At 34.4% G+C, this 17,929-nt stretch overlaps 1 protein-coding gene across 2 annotated transcripts in view; it reads right to left on the minus strand.

Annotated features, from left to right (window-relative positions):
- The window catches only part of LOC136829292 (neural cell adhesion molecule 1-like), a 78,338-nt gene extending 62,157 nt beyond the window's left edge, over positions 1-16,181 (minus strand). Inside the window, exon 1 of one of the 2 annotated variants that reach the window (XM_067087638.1) lies at positions 14,922-16,181. In XM_067087638.1, coding sequence (XP_066943739.1) covers positions 14,922-15,321 — 400 coding nt within the window. In that variant the 5' untranslated portion in view covers positions 15,322-16,181. Of the gene's footprint in view, positions 1-13,061 lie in introns of both variants that reach the window. The other variant, XM_067087637.1, reaches the window with a different exon arrangement.
- Between the last annotated feature and the right edge of the window lie 1,748 nt (positions 16,182-17,929).

Here is a 17,929-nt window from a genome sequence, read left to right on the forward strand (position 1 = left end):
TCAGGTACGATGCCAAACTATAAACCACCATAATTTTATAACGCAACTAGAAGGCTAAATCCTAAATAGTTAAGGAATAAAGCAAGTGCTTTCATTTACAAATAGAAATTCTTCATTTATATACGTGATATCATTTACATACTCTCATAGATTTATTTAATTCATACTAGTGTCACGCGTATACGTATTTATATGTATGGATCCACCGTCCTACTCACAAACTTGAAAAAAAAGTAATTTACAAAAATGCACATGCGGTCTTTGAAACATTTCAAAAAAATAGACTGAGGAACTTTTCAGACAGCAAATACAGTCTTTTCATATTGTTTTCCTTGGTAAACAAAACGCTTTCTCTTTTCAATTTTAGATCACTGTGGCCAGTTTGAAAACAATCCTGAAAACAATGGAAGACGCCCGGCGTTGTTTTTCGCGCAGTCGTGATGACAAATGATAGAACATCAGAATATTTAAACTTTTCGAGAAAAAATTTGCCTCTGACATATCTAAGCCTTTCTGGAACTTGTAAACATGCGCTTTTCATCACGTAAGGATAGGGCATTGCTCCCCAGAATCCTCTCCTACAAACAGTTTTCGATTTACTTCTTGCTGAGTTATTCTCCCGAATCAAGTACTTTTAGGAAGAGTATTTTCTAATTCCCATTTTCTTTTTAAAAGAATAAAATGAAGGAAAGCGTATTATTTAGTGTACAAGTTTTCAGGTAAATACGTAACGATGTTGGAGTTATATGTTATAACACTAATTATACTTCAAGGGGTGGCAATAATGAACAGTACAAAGACTCATATACTTATGTAATATTTTATGAACACAGTAGACATTTGCGGTACAATGTCTTGGTTATATTTTAAACACCAGTTCATTTGTACATCTAATGAGTGTTTATTTGCCATTCCCAAATATAAAAAGTAAGATATGTTGTGTTCCTGTTACACCTCTTCCTGTGTAACAGATTACGTAGAGTAATTATTTCTTGATCTAAAGAAAATAATATTAAGTAGTGTCCACCTTTCTTCTCTTCCATCATTAGTATCTGCCGGTATGTGGCTGTCAGAACTAAATAGCAAGCAGACTGGTCACGTCACACTGCATAGAGCAGCGAGAGTATTATATGACATCTGACAACTTGCTACAGCAATACAAGGAAAATTTTTGTGCTTCACATGAATGAGCTTCGTCTGCATCTAAAGGTCAGTTTTCCTCGAAGGTTTCCAAGGGCAATCAATTGCTTTTTTATATATCAGTTCATTGGTGTTACAAGACATTTTGCGAGCAAGGACCAGGCAGCATTTTTATCCACTCTGAGATGGCTACACTATCAGTGTCTCTGGTTGATTTTAGCGAAGATGAAAATGTACATAGATGTAAAGGTGATACCATATTACAGATATAAAAGCGCAGGAAATGGGCGCCAAGGAACGTTAGATGTATCTTCTAATGTCAGTGAAGGATGAGTTTGAAATTCTTGAGAGAAGTTGACATATCACTGATGAGAATTTTATGTAAGCATGTGAAATGCCTTTGAAAAGTTAGGAATGGTTTACGAAGTTTTTGAAATGGAAATGAATAATGATGTCTTGAACTCAAAAATAGCTTTGCCGCAGCGTAAAGAAAGCCAAGAATGTTCGATGAGAAACATTCAATTAGTCTGCATATATAGTGAGAATCATTATTTATTCAGTTAATTGTTTTGGTATAAATTCACTAAGAGTAATCATTCCCACAGTATAAAATTCACTGGAATTAATTGTTCGTACGAACGATCTTGATAAAAATTATTTTCCTGAAAACCAAACTGAAAATATAACCATTAGTTTGTCTGATGACCATCAACAATGTATCATTGGCAAAACACGGAAAAGCTATTTAGTTTTGTGATTTTCAATGTTCGTGGATGGGGTGAAGAATAAATAAAGGAGCGAATGTAGATGCTTTCAAGGCGAACAAGTGGCTTTTGTGGCACTTTTAAAACCAGGGTGTTAGAACAAAGGTGTTTTTATTTTATCCAGAGAGGGGTAGCGAGGGCTGAATGGTGTTGTATATATCACAGGGCGTTGAAATATTTTGTCTGAGTCTTCTGTATAGTTATATGTAGTTGGTATTTGGTAGAGGAAGATTTGTAACATGTAGGCCTCAGAAAATGTTCATAGCTATGGGTGCTACTTTCTTATTTGATCTGAGTCCCAGAAATTAAAAAATGACACAAAACGTGTCTGAGTCCCGAAATTATTAAGAAAAATGACACAAAATATATATATATATATATATATATATATATATATATATATATATATATATATATATATATATATGTGTGTGTGTGTGTGTGTATATATAATATATATATATATATATATATATATATATATATATATATGTGTGTGTGTGTGTGTGTGTGTGTGTAGTGTGTACAGTTGGGTGTGTGCCTGCTCGTGCTTGTTTTTTACATCCTAGTGAATTCAGTTGAAGTATATTTAACAACAAATGGTTATGTCTCGGACATGACTTCCCTTTCGTGACCATGAAAGACAAACGACTCGGCAAATGTAAATTTATTTTCTGCCGAGAAATATCTCCACCAAAAGGATTGTTTGCATAATGATGGCCATCATGCCAAAGTAGCAATCAGTAATTTTTACACTCACAGAACGTCGTGCAAATCACTTCAAAAGAGACGTCGGACATCAATGTAGAGGGAATGGTGACCGAGATATTTACATTGAAGCTGTCATTCATCGCGGTCTCCCAGAGGAGGTCGTGCAGTTGGAACTTCAGAGTGCAAGCGAAGACGCTATTCTCCTTGCATTTTAATTCATTTTCATCTATTTATTAACCTGCGGGTATTAATTTCTTCTTCTTTTTTTTGATAAGTGAGATCTCTTCTTTCTGTATTTCCCTTTACCTCCTCTTACTTCCATCCTAATGAACACCATATTCTTTGGAAGCTTGAATTTCAAGTTAGTGGTCCCTGTGGACTTGTTTCATATGAATAATAATAATAATGTGTGTAATAAAAATCCACAATTATATAGTAAATATATTAATTACTATGTAAAATATGGTTTATTTTACATATTTTACATGATAATATATTTACTATATAATTGTGGATTTTTATTACATAGATTGTTTTTCACGAAATTTTGAATCTGTTAGCAATATAATAATAATAATAATAATAATAATAATAATAATAATAATAATAATAATAATAATAATAATAAAATAATAATAATAATAGAGAAAAGAGGTTATGTTTGGTGATGTTCTTAGTCTGCAGATGACAAAACGAGAGAAACATCTAACGGAGTCAGGGTAGCACAGCCGAAGAGTGGTAAGAAAGGTTTGTTTATTAAAACATATTGTTTCTTCAGTATTTTTACCCCCTGTTCTTTCTAGTACTTTGTAATGCAGGGGAAGGGGAAAGACTAACCGTACAAGATTTTGAAAGCTGTAAAGGTCACTCGTCAGGTCATATAGAAGAAATAAATATTTCTCTCGCTGAGACTCTTTTAACTAGTATTTCTTTTAAAAGCAAACTTCAAGTCGTTCTCCCCCTTGTTGGGAAACAGCGAGCCCACTTTTGTTTATCCAGAATAACTTTTGTGTTTGTTTCAAAGGAATAGAAGTCTGGAATTTGCACTTTGTTCCACAAAGATAAAGGAATAAAAGTTAAGAAGAATTTGAAGAGCAAACAAACTAAGTCTATGAAAGTCCTAAAATACCAGACGTTCTTTATGGTTAACCAGACTTAGATTCACCAAAGGTGCTGTCATAAGGATCAATTTTTTTATGACGAAAACACTAACATATTTACCCAGAAATGTTTATTTTGTCATGTGAATTTGCATTGCTGTTATTTCAGAGAGCAGTCAGTATTCATTTAGATAAGTATAATGATTAATGCTATCCATTCTGTAAATAAGTTTATAAATAATTTGAACGCCATGCTTGTAGGACTAATGCCATGTTTCTGCGGAAATGGGCTAAAACAAACATAGCATACATGCTATGGCCTAGTAAACAAAGAAATAATTTGCTCAGAAAATTCGCTACGTAATCTAATGACGCTCATAGCACAGGCTTACGGTGTACTGGATTAAATGATGTTGTCATCAGCTGGTAAAGTAGAGGAGAGCATATTCTTCCATCCCATCAACACAACGAACACAGACGTCTTCACTCTTGCGGTCACCAAACTGTCTGCTCTGGGCAAACTCCAGAAGCAGGCAACAAAAAGATGTCAGAAACATTCGCCCGTGAGTCGATCCATAAAGGCCCCTTATAAAAGAACAAATGACTTGGACCATCGACGGATGGTCTCTTGTTTGATTTTTCATAAGTGAAACAGCAGCAGCACCAGTACACAGTAAATGTGCCTCGCTGTGAAACTTCTGAGTTCCAGAGGTCCTTTATTCCTCACACCGTTGGACCGTGGAACAGTCTCCCTGAGGATGTCTTGCAATTGGAACTTCAAAAGTTCAAGCGAAGATGCAATGCATTACTACCCTATTGTTATTTATCTGTTTATTAATTCTTTTTTTTTCTTTTTAATAAGTGAGATCCATTCTTTCTGTATTTCCGTGTCTTACTTCCTAATGAGCACCAGATTCTTTGGAAGTTTGAATTTCAAGTCAATGGCCCCTGTGGACTTGTTCCTTCTGAATAGAGTTCATCTTCTGAATTAATAATAATATAATAATAATATTTTAGCAAATAGTTGCTTATGTTATCATAAATACCTCTGGGAAAGCAGTCCCCTCTTTAGATATAAGCTAATCTGATCTTCTAAATTATGAAAAAATTTATTAAGTATATTTTTTTAGTAAACGTAAGAAAATGCTTATAATCAACAAATGGTTAATATTTATTTATGGCAATATTTAGACTTCATTGTTAAACGATAAAAGAAACTAGATAAATTTTCCTTTTTTTACGGACGATCCTTAATACCTGTAGCTCCAAAATGTACGAGTGATATAAAATCTGTCATGACTGAACGGTTCAATGCTATTGGCTTATTGTTTTAATTCTGATTGTGCATTTTTTTCGTCGATGAATGACATTACGAAAAAATATATAATTCATTTCATGGACTCCGTATCAATTTCAGTTAATGGTAATGGAAATACTCGTTTATCTAATTGTCCATAATACTCGCTGTTTTAAGTTATTGTGCATCACGTTTCGGTCTGCATGAAGAGGCTTTCTGAACACCGTCTCAATGCTAGGTTTTGCAGAGTTCTAGACGAACGAAAGAAGGAAAGAGATAGCGAATTTCATCTTTAACGTAATGACAGCCCTGTCTCTTTAGAAGAGACAAGTGTCAGGAATACTGACGAATGCAAAAAATTCCACTCAAATGCTGGGAAAGATGTGAAAGTGTCTTCCATACATTACCTGTGGGAGTGGAAGTAGAGGAGTTACAAGGAAGTTGAATCCAAGCTGGAGGAAAGAGCTTGTGTATTAAGTAGACGGAAAGAATTACCTTCTCTTCGAACAAAGAGAATAGTTGTGTGAAGAGTCTTCAAAGAAAGGGGAACGTTACAGCTTAAATCCAAAACAAGTCTGATAGAATAGCTCAGACTAAATGCACACCTTATCTAAAGAGCATAAGTCTCTTCTTAGAAACATTCTACCTCGGCTCATGATGTGATACTCTAAGACGTGTTGCTGTTCATTTCTAATTTCAAAATGCGTAATTCCTAAATTTTTAGTTATTATTATTCCAAAAAAAAAAAAATTAAACAAAGATTGTACTTGTATATAGTATTCATAATAGACAGGACCGTAAGGAATTAAATCATTTAGTGATTAGTTAAAGGAAAGACATGCCAAAATGAGATGAAACTAGAGTCCTCTAATAGAATTCACGTGATAATAAAGGGCATTAAATAGTCCTGTAAGATTTTAGGTTTATTGTTCATTGAAGAGAAAAAGGAACGGTTAGAAGGAGGTTAAGTCCCTGTTACTTTTCCTCTTCACAAATAAATTTTTTTGAAAGCAGTGAGTTTCAAACCAGAAAGAGATTCGAAACAGGCTTGCTTTGATCTCTCTGTAGCTGATAGTTAAACCAAGGATTGGGTGAAGAAAGAGTACAAAGGAACAGAATAAAGTAATCTTGAATAATAATATCTTTTCCCCTGTTCTCTGAAATTTATTATTATTATTATTATTATTATTATTATTATTATTATTATTATTATTATTATTATGATCTTGTTAAAGCAACGTTGCGTTTATTTCATTTACTGTTTTTACAAGAATGGCGATTAACAATTTACAGATATTCTTAGGATATTTCGAAGACAAAGAATAATACAGGAAAATTCATTCTTTTCTCCCCCTCAGAGAGCTTAAGTAATTAAACTGAAATACGTTATCTGCAAATGAACAGAAATTAAAAGACAAAACCTAACAGTATTTTCTTACGCGTTCATGTATTTTATTCTGTCGATTTCTTAACGAGACAGAGAACCGAACAAAATTTAACAATGTAGTAAGCAGATACACAGTTAAGTTCACAACCGAGCAAAATTTAACAATGTAGTAAGCAGATACACAGTTAAGATCACAACTGTGGGAAAAGCTCCATGAAAATTAAATGAGAAAATGCAATTCAAACCTCCTACTAAAAGCGATTTACATTAGAGCGAATGACTTGAAGAATAAAATTAAATGCTCTCATTTTGAAAGCATCTAAATTTTCACGGTTCCTGAGCACATAGAAAGGACTCGTTAGCATTCACAGCCCCAGACAAACCAGTTCATTAAGAAAGTACGTGTAGCGTCGAGAAATTGCAAGTGCAGGATGAATAATGTGCTTTTCCCATGTAAAATTTTCGTCCGCTCCGCAAATTACGTTATTTTTTCTACTGACAAAACCATTCTCATCAAAAGAAATGCCTTGAATTGTTGCAGTAATGGCTGGCTCAGCGTTTTACTTTAAGAACTAGTTATTATAAGATATAGCTTTGTTCAAAGATTCAGCTAAAAGGGTTGTGGTTCTTCTGTTACGTACTCGTCTACCATATACAATACGTAATTGTTTAATTTAATAAATCATTTGATAAACAGAGATGTATTTAAGAATCATTATCATGCTTTTTTTCGCATATATTACCTTCATTTACTCTGCTAATTAGGCTCTGTTTCATATTTATGAAATGTTGCTTAGAAACTGAAATATCTTTATATTTGCAATTATAATCACTTTTGTTTAACAAATTTTTCGTGTGTTTTTTTTTTTTTTTTTATAAAAAGGTAACCTTACTTCTTACAATAATGCATTCATAATCCCTATCTGTACTTGATGATGAGCTGTTTTTAGAAAATCTTCGCTCTATTAAGTGGTTTTCTGGATGCTGCAAAGACTCCTCATTTGAATCATCGTTCACAGAATATTACTTTTAGGTTCATTTAACAATTATATACAGTCTTGTTCATGCACCAAATCAGTAGTGGTTAAAAATAATAACAGCTTTTAATATTATTACTGCTAATACAAACATTACTCTTAATGATAATATTCAAACAACGATAAAATATTAAAAGAAGTAACTTTTCATAATAAGTTTTCATACATAACATTCTCTAGATGATAGTAATACTTGCGTTTCTGGAAGATGTTTATGTAAATTATATATTATTTTGTTTAACCTAATACCAAAGAAACCTAATGATTATTTTATCTTTTGTGTGGGGAGGGGCCAATAGCTATGCCTGTTAAATTTTATGAAGATCAAATCCTGATGTAAAGGTGAGTTTGACAGCAGATATCCTCTAGGATTCACCAATTACAGCGTTCCTTACATGGCACACTGTAAATAGGATCTTTGCAGTTACCATTCGGCCTCATCTGCATTGCTTTCTGTGTTTTGCTTCCCATCCGTTCCCTTTGGTCTAAACTAACAATGTTAATGAAAGAAAAAATTAATAAATTTCCCTATAATGTTAATATAAAATCATTGACGTTCTTTATACAGCAAGGGTTATGGGTCAGTCAGGCGCATACCCTTTGCCAGCGGATGCGAGGAGTAAACAAGAAAAGGGAAACAGAGTTATGATTCACTCTGGTAAGGGTGATAGACACATCTCTCACAGGATTCTAAAGAGAGGCTGAAATATAATCCCGAGCTTAGGAGTGGAGGGAGATAAATGACCTATGAGCCGTGACAATGAAATCTGCATACAAGTCCTTTACCCCCATAATTCAAAGGTAGAGGAAATGAACGAGTCCAGGACAGCATGGTACGAGTCTTACTTGATTATACTTTGGCGAGGCGAACCAAATTAGCTTCCAGCTGGCTGAAGGATAACTGTCTTGTACAATGTCGTTACTTAACTGAAGTTAAGACACGAGGCTCACCAAAATTGTGACCTTTGTTTGTCTTTTGTTTGCGTTTGAAGCCATGTTCCTTTCATCTGGTAGTCTCGGCGATAAATACCATGACGGAGAGCTACAAACATCAAAGGAACACATTGAAAGCAGTGTCTGGTGTCATGACACCTACTTATTATAATTTGACACATTTTGATTCGAAAGTATCACAAGAAAACAGACAAACATCAGCTGTTATTGCGAATTGGAGCAAAATCCGTAAATAGATTGTTCAAGGCTATTGCTTTATATCGTTCAGTAGATGAACAAAAAGATGTGATTCCAATTAATCCCATGCAAATATTCGTAAATTAACTTTGGGAAAAGAAGGCAATTTGTCGCTGTTCAAGAATAAACATTGAAAAATATAATATCTAATGCTAAATGAATGCCGATTATTGTTCATAAGGTTTCTGGTTACTATATTTATGATCTTTATTTCTTATACTTCAAGTCCAAGATTCTACCTTTTTTTTTCTATGGTTATTATCGCCTAAAACCCCTTGTTTTACTCTTATCATTTTAGCAATCGAATACGGAGGAGGAATTTTGGTAACTCTCCGCTAGCAACGCACATTTTTTTTTTTTTATAAAAGAATAGAGTTTATTTCGAAAAAAAGTGAAAGCGGAGAATCTTTAAGAGTGGAGGAGACAGTAGAAGACGTGCCAACAGAATACTAAATACCTGCGTGGTAGCAGCCACCCTTGTGACATAACTCCATCTCTTGTTTGACCTCCTTTCATAAGTTTAAATTCGTGAGGAAACTTCCACCGTCATCCACACTGTTCAAGCCTCTTGACTAAATGCTTGTTATTTGTAACGCCAAGCCTCGTCATTTCTGTTCTATTAATTTTTTGTGATGTTATATACATTACGTAGATCTAAGGGTCTTATGTTTCTTCACTGTAAAACTGCTGGAAAAGCTCTCTTTGACATGATTTGGATGTTGAAGTTAGTGAGTTTAAGAGTGTCTAACGCTGCAAATTACCTGCAGGCACACAATACTTCGATTTTTGCAATATTATACGAAAACGGGTAATTATTTACCAGTCTTATTTCTATTTTTCGTTTTATATAGATTCATTCTGTTATCTTTGTTTTGTTCTTTTTTTACATATGGCATTTCTGTTCCGTAACGTTACGTATGCCTTAATAATAATAATAATAATAATAATAATAATAATAATAATAATAATAATAATAATAATAATAATAATAATAATAATAATAAACAGGTGGATAAAGAACGCATTTGCCCCACTAGCGAAAGACCCCGGGAACCATCAAACGGGGAAAAACCACGCTGGGCTCGTGTCCCACAATCAAGCATCAGGCTTCTAGTGACATACAATGAAATAAGTGCCTGTGATGGATCTCAGCTAGTCTAGAGAATGATCCCTATAAGGAAAATTATTTATAAGTATAATATCTAGTTATCTGCTGAGCTGTTTATGAAATTGGTTAACTTCACTATGGCGGTGAATACCGTGAGTGTCTCAGTGGTCATTGCTCCCGAAAATAAAAAGATGAAATCTCCATTTGAACTGCACAGAATTCACCCTAGTGAAAAGAGCACTTTTCGCTTTTTTTAATTCCACGTCTTTATCCCTAACAGCCGTATCAGAAAAATTTCTGACATTCTTTTTAATCTCTTCAGAGATGCAGCCTCTTGCATGAGATGCCCCTAGACTTCAAGATGACACACGACTGGAAATTGGCTGACATGAGAATTTATATTAATGTTATATGTTTCGAATTATTACATTCTGGGAAATTTCCATTGCCGTTGTGGAGGTTTTTTTTCGTGACATCGTCATCTTGGCAAACCTTCTATGATTCACTTGTGGCAAGTAGTCAAGGACAAAACGATAGCATCCATTTATGAGGATATGCTAATATTTTAATGATAATGAAACACCACTATTGCGATGGTGATGCTGAATGATGGTTCACCTTTTGAAGAGTTGGAAACACTTGAATTTTCACGCAACTCTTAATAGTCAGTAACATTCAGAGAAGCAAACAATAGTTGAGAAAATATTCAAAGGACATGGGTACTGAACTAAAAGACTAAAAACTCAAACATTCCTCATAATTTTCGAAAAATCTTACTATTTAAAAAGAATAAACAAAGGTCTCTCACCATTTCTTACAATATACAAATAATATAAAAAAAATGAAGGAATGAATCACGAAATCATTTTCTGTTTTTTTTTTTTTTTATGAAGATAAATTACCTCCAAACAGTGGCTACAATGAATATGATTTAACAGGAAAGAAGGCCAGTAAAAGCAATAATGATACCAACAATGAGGGAAATTACAAAATCATCCAGAAATTGTGAGCAAAAGTAGTTTCATATTGGTATGAAGCTTACTTTGTGAGTGACTTACATATTATTCATTACCCTTGCAATTAATTCTGATCTTCATTAACGAAGGCAGTAACGAATCATAGATAGCTTTACTAGTAAAATGGCTGGTGAATAATGAACAACAGAGGGAAATATAGGCTATTACACCGTAGTCTAAAAACAAGTATTTCATCATTTTTAATAGTATAGCCACTATAAAAAGGAATGTGTTCGATCTGGCAGTTTGATTGGTGACTGCAATCATCAAACAATAATAATAAAGAAACTGGCGTTTCGTAATACCTCTTTGACGTAATTTATATCCATTTAAAAATTATAATATAAACTAATACTGAAATTGCTAAAACAGGAATGATAAAAATATGTAAATTAAAAAAAAAAGTATTTCATAACACTTCTACCAAAAGATGAAAATCAAATAAAAAAAATATTCGGTAAAAGAAAAACATATGTTTCATAACACTTCTTGCCCTTAAAAACGTCAGCTAGCCAATAAAATTAACCGAAATAACCACCGTAATGGTTGACAAACTGGTGAATGAAAACACAAAAATACCCCAAAAAAATAACATTTCGAATCACGAAAGGCCAGGCAGGGTCTATCATTAGCTGAAATAAAATAACATTTCACTGAAATAATTTTACATCGGTGGGCAAACAATTCTTCAAGAGATATTTCTTTACTGAGAATAATTTGTACGCGCAACTCAAATAAAAACCTTGAACTGAAGATTTTGTGCAGATCTCTCTCTCTCTCTCTCTCTCTCTCTCTCTCTCTCTCTCTCTCTCTCTCTCTCTCTCTCTCTCTCTCTCATATTTATTATGATCACTTCACCACGACAGTAACGACTTCCAACACGCGACCTAGATGTGCCTGTGATAGTGTGTTAAAGTACCGTGGATGTATGTTTACCATTCACAGAAACGTTTTCGAATCTGCTGTACGCAAACATATGTACGAATGAACATGGGTACGAAATACAAAAACGCGCAAAATACGCAAGCAAATATATATATATATATAAATATATATATATATATATATATATATATATATATATATATATATATATATATATATATATATATATATATATATATATATATATATATATATATATATATATATATATATATATATATATATATATATAATATATATATATATATATATATATATATATATATATATAATGAAGACAGGAGCAGACGCTCAAACAACAGGCAAATTGGAGTAACGGAAAGGCGTTCTTTTTCTTTATCCGTTTATTAATGCGCCGACGTATTGATAAATGCTTTGGTTCCCTGTGTCAGTTTGCTTTACACTGCCGGTGTCTGTAGGTGCCTTTTGCTTTTCGTATTGGCCCTGGCCTTCTCCTGCTGTTGTTCTTTTTTAAATACTTTTTAAATTATCTTTTAGAGTTTTTTTAGGTTGTCTTTTAAATATCTTTTAGATGTTTTTTAGGTTTTCCTTTTTTATTTTTAATTGTCCTTCAACATGGTGTTGAGTATATAATGTGTATACCTTTTAGTGTTTATGCAAAAGTACTGTTTAAGTTCATCGCTTTTTCAGTCTGGAAAAGTATCAAGAGATACGAAACCCTCGGCTTATTAATAAATGGATAAAGAAAAAGAACGCCTTTCCGTTACTCCAATTTGCCCTATATGTATATATATATATATATATATATATATATATATATATATATATATATATATATATATATATATATATATATAAAATTATGTATATATATATATATATATATATATATATATATATATATATATATATATATATATATATATATATTATATATATATATATATATATATATATATATATATATATATATATATATATATATATATATATATAGCGTGTGTGTTTGTGTGTATTATGGTTTCCAGATGCTTGCAATATTTTTTTTTATCTCGTACACTGCATAAGGTTTTCCCTCCGGCTATTTAGAATACAGAAAAATGTCATTCATTTCAATGTAAATACAGAAAAAGTTTTCCAGGCATGAGAGCACAGACGTTTTGCAATATCCAATCTGTATTCCCCTCGCAGCCTTGAGTGCTTGCAAGAATTTGAACCATTCTCGAAGTCGATGGAATAAGTGAATATGTGAGTATGGATATGTGTGTGTGTGTGTGTGAGAGAGAGAGAGAGAGAGAGAGAGAGAGAGAGAGAGAGAGAGAGAGAGAGAGAGAGAGAGAGAGAGAGAGAGAGAGAGAGAGAGGTTTATAGCAATTAACCTACTTAAGAAGAATTAGTGCATACTTTTTCGCTTTCGCCGAGGACCCATCATCTTCTGATGTCCTCTTGGCGGACCAAGATTTTTTGCGAGACTGCGTTCATCACCGGGAAAAGTTTCTGCATCTCCCTCTGACTTTCTGGTATTGAGAAAGTTGGTCTCGAGAGGCTCATCAATTCCTTTTGAACTTTCTGACGCACCTGAATATCCCACAGGATCTCGAAAACTCCGTCTCTCGTGGAGACTCTCGCCGGCGATATTTTCATCAAATGTGTCCCCTATTTTTTCCTTGCGTTCGTTGTTGTTGGCGTGGATTTTTCTCCTCGCCTTTTTCGTTCTAACTCTCCGGCTGAGCAGCGCCTTTGATGGTTGTCGTTGAGTTGTTGTTGGAGGTTTGTTGGAGGTGTTGTTTAAAGCCAATAAACTACGAGACCTACTGGCTGGTGGATACGCGTTTTGTATGGTTTCCTTGCACATGTTTTCCCTTTCTCTCCTGTTCCTTTTCTTTGTCGCGAAGGACTCTGGAATTTCCACTAATAGATGAGAGGTGTTCGGATTTCTTATTTCTGGAAAAATCCATGGTAATTCATAATTTTCCTTTGAAGAGATTCTGTATATTGGAGATACTTCTTTCCACGACCCCTTATCTTTTTCACTTTCCCATGTCCTCGTGGGATCCTTCTCGCCTGACATGGGGCGCAGTTTAAAATCAGGGAGCCCTGTTTTTGAGCAGTTTCGATTTTTATGATCAATGTTTTCCTTCTGTGAATTAGGTTTTAACGAAAAACCCTCTCCATTCTCGGCGATGTACCTTCTTACATTGAGTATATTCCTGATATCACTATCAAACGTCTCTCTTTCAGAACTGTAAGTTTTGTCTGAGAGAAGTAAGATTTTCCAACCGGACTTTTCCTTTGTTAAAACTCTCTGTCCGTACAATGAACTGTATCTTTTTCGTTTGTTTTCTTTTCCAGACGGAGACATGTTCTTCTTACTCTTTTTGCTTCTACGACTAAAAGTTTTCTTAGCATTTACAAAAGAGGAAAGAAATCGCTTCCGTCTGATGTGACCCTTTGCTTTTGAAGTTTCCTTTACCGTGCTATGTCTCCCCAGGGGATTTACATTTTTCAATAGAACTGAAAGACTGTTTGTTACATTGACTTTACTATTTACTTGAAAATTATCTACGTCTTTCCTCCCACTCGTTTGGTTGAAATGAGACTTTTGATGAAAAATATTTGGTTGAATTTTCCTTTTCACATCAAAAATTCTTGTTTTTTTATACTTTGCTCGCAACCGTCTTTGTAGGGTTTTGTTGAAAAGATTCAAACAGTTACACTCCTTTCCAGGCAAGTCTGTCTTCGGCAGTGGATAAACTTCTTGAAGCAATGGCAGCGATACATTAACTGGTTTTACATTTTCTTCACTAACATTATGAGCACATTTAATCACCTTTGAACCTATCAGTTCCTTTTTATTTATTAGAACAAAATCTAAGTAATCAGACGTTCTATTCGTTACACCACAAATACGACAGCTAATATTAGTAAAATGTTTCAACCTACCCATCCCGTAGCAAATTACTTGTTTGTTATTAACTTTCCTAGAAGTTTTCCCGTAACTTAATATCGCAACTCTTTTACTTAATAATGTATTAAACACTGATGATGAAGTGAACGCTGAATTTATGCTGACATTTACAAAGCTGGACATTGTGGAAAAGGGCTTAAATTTTGTTTTTTTATTATAAAGTTCATCTTTCAAGGGAACATATGTGGAAGGTATTTGGGAACTAGGAATTGTCTGGTTCTCATTAGGGTCTGAGATACCTCCTGGAGAGTGGAAATAGGGCTTCATCTGTTCAAGTACTTTTGGATCAAGTTTACCTGAAGTTTGAAGGCTCCCCTTGGGAGGATCATGCAGGGGGGAACTTTCGACTGGCTTTGCTATTTTCAGACTGGGGGTTCTTCTCTTCCTCATAAACCATCTTTGGCTGTAGTGCCTGCCAAAGGACTCCTTGGCAAATCCTATAGGGGAAAGGGTCCTCCTGTCTTGCCTCGGATCAACAGGGACCACGGTGGAGGAAGTGATCATTAAAAAAAGCAACAACACGGCAATGTTGTTTCTCCTCCGAAAGGTCGCCTGAGGGATAACTGAAGGAAACCCGACCCCGCAAGCGACGGTGACCTTGTTACTCGTCGAGTGGAATCTCAGTTCCTTCGAGAGTGAGCTGACGTCCGAGACGTCCCCGGAAAGAGAGGGACATGGCGCCCCCATGCAATTCATGTATGGTTAATTCAGAGCGAGGGGCGTAAAACAAGTCAACTCATCCATCTGCTTACGGTGAATGTCAGGGTTAGGAATTACTGATGTGATTTCAAAAAAAAAAAAAAAAAAACTCAACCCTTCAAGGTGTGTAAGTTTGTGCCGTATGTCTACGTACACTGAATTCTCTTTCCGTTTTCATTGCTAGGTGTCAGTAATTTTTTCCAGTATTTTGAATATCAGTCACATTTTCATTGTTTGGTGTCAATAATTTTTTCCAGTGTTTTGAATATCAATTACATTTTCGTTGCTTGGTGTCAATAATTCTTTCCTATACTTTGATTATCAATCATGTTTTCCCCAGTTCACCGCTAGTGAAATACGTATTCTTTAGTGAGACCTCACTTTTTCTCTAATATTTATAAATGTGTTCTTAACATATGATCACATCTTGAGAACGACGGTTGCCATTATTCATTCTTATATTCCTAAGATTTTAAAGTGTCTATGTTTCGCTAACTTCCGATTGCCCAGTGACAGCATACAAAATATATTTTGAAATTATTTTCCTCTCTCGCTCACGATAGCCTCGAACAAAATCATTTCCAAGCACGTCACTATTATTACCAGACCCCACTGATTCTTTTCAGAACTACATGCATCATAAATATTTGCATCACTTTCTTAAAAAAAAATATTCACTTGGGAGAAAGGGGCGCGTCTGTCAGAAAAGAGACAGTTAAATTAATTTTCATTAACATCACACAGTCAACTGTTATTTCCTGTTATCGAAGGAACATCTAATTCTCCCTCCGTTGGGCAGCGAGGAGCGACGGAGAGAGAGAGTAACATCCTCTCCGTACCGTGACTTGATCAACACTGGCGTTGATAATCAATAGCAGTAACTCTCTCTCTCTCTCTCTCTCTCTCTCTCTCTCTCTCTCTCTCTCTCTCTCTCTCTCTCTCTCTCTTCTTTTTCTTCTTCTTCAGCTGGATTTGTCTTTCGTTATCCTTCTTTCTCTCCATTTGGAGGAAAAAAAAGTAATCCTTTTTAATCAAATCAAGTAGTATCTTAATTTTTCTTATCCCATAGGCATCTTTGAACCTTAGCCTATTAAAATGTAAATGTGGATTACTAGTCCCGAGTTGAATTTTATTTCTGTTTTGTTATAGTGATTATATACTTTTGGAAGTGCTGCAAACGAAGAGGAAAAAGGAACGGGTATAAAAATTTATAATACCAATCACGTTTCATCGAAATGTGCTGAATGTTATGGAATAAATAAGCAGGAAACTTATCATTTGATAAAGTCAGTTTCTAAAAAACGACAGAAACTAATATTTTTTTTTTAAATGTACATTTTATTCTATTTTAGGTTTTCTTGTTTTTAATGTTCTGTAAAAGAAAACTATTGAGATGGCTTTGTCTGTCCGCCCTCACTTTTTCTGTCTGCCCTCAGATCTTAAAAACTACTGGGGCTAGAGGGCTGCAAATTGATATGTTGGTCATCCACCCTCCAATCATCAAACATACCAATTTGCAGCCCCCTAGCCCCAGTAATTTTTTATTTCACTTAAGGTGAAAAGTTAGCCATGACTGTGCGTCTGGCACTGCTATAGGTGCCAACAACGCAGGGCACCACCGCGACGTGGCTGAAGGTTTCATGCGCCGCGGCTAAAAGTTTCACACACTATTATACGCTGTATAGAAAGCTCGATTGCGCTGAAGTAGCTCCGGCGCAATTTTTACTTGTTTATTTCTACCTTGTTATCTAGATGACTACTATTCTATGGGAACAAAAAAAAATAAAAACTTATTTACAAAAACATTTTATTGACTGCCATCTATCTTTTTGAAACATAGTAAAAGACAAAAACTCAAAGAAAAGTTAGAACTGATCTACAGACACTTTCACATAAATCAGTTTTTCAATATCTTGATCTATCTCTTTTAACTGATTAATCGCATGATCTTTATTGTAGCTGTTATCTCACTCCCAGGCAATTAATGACACCTAAAAATAAAATACTGTGTACACACAAGAAGAAGGACCCATCAGTACCAAACCTGTCTCATACAAAAATATTTCTTGTAATTATCATTCAGGTGTAAATTACAAACATCCTTTCTCTTTCTTAAATGCATATGATCCCCTTTGCGACTGAGTCAACTTGTTACTTTTTCAAAAAAACATTCTTTTAATGTAATTTTAATTTTCATTCTGTATTTATTTTGACTGGTTAATCACACTTCTTATATTATCCATCTCTCGTAATAAAAAATAAAAAAATCTCTTCAGTTTCCAACATTCGCTTCTTTCTCACTTCGGAATTTTTCAGCTGATTGATTCCTGGATTGGAGATCTAAGTGGAACACCAGATTAGATAACAACCGGAACTTAAGCCTCCGTTAACGGAATCAAGGGATTTTTTATGACTTTCTGCTTCTGATGTTTTGTTGCGTCGTAACAGAAAGTATTGGCCGGGAAAGTGACACTAGGGGTCGAGTCTCTCTGCAATCAGGCAAAATTTTTTTGAACATGATATTCAGATTCTTCATGCGTCGTGTTCCAAGTATTTTGTGTTCTAGTGCTAATCTCTCTCTCTCTCTCTCTCTCTCTCTCTCTCT

Source organism: Macrobrachium rosenbergii, chromosome 44 (assembly GCF_040412425.1).
Source record: "Macrobrachium rosenbergii isolate ZJJX-2024 chromosome 44, ASM4041242v1, whole genome shotgun sequence".
Classification (NCBI taxonomy): domain Eukaryota; kingdom Metazoa; phylum Arthropoda; class Malacostraca; order Decapoda; family Palaemonidae; genus Macrobrachium; species Macrobrachium rosenbergii.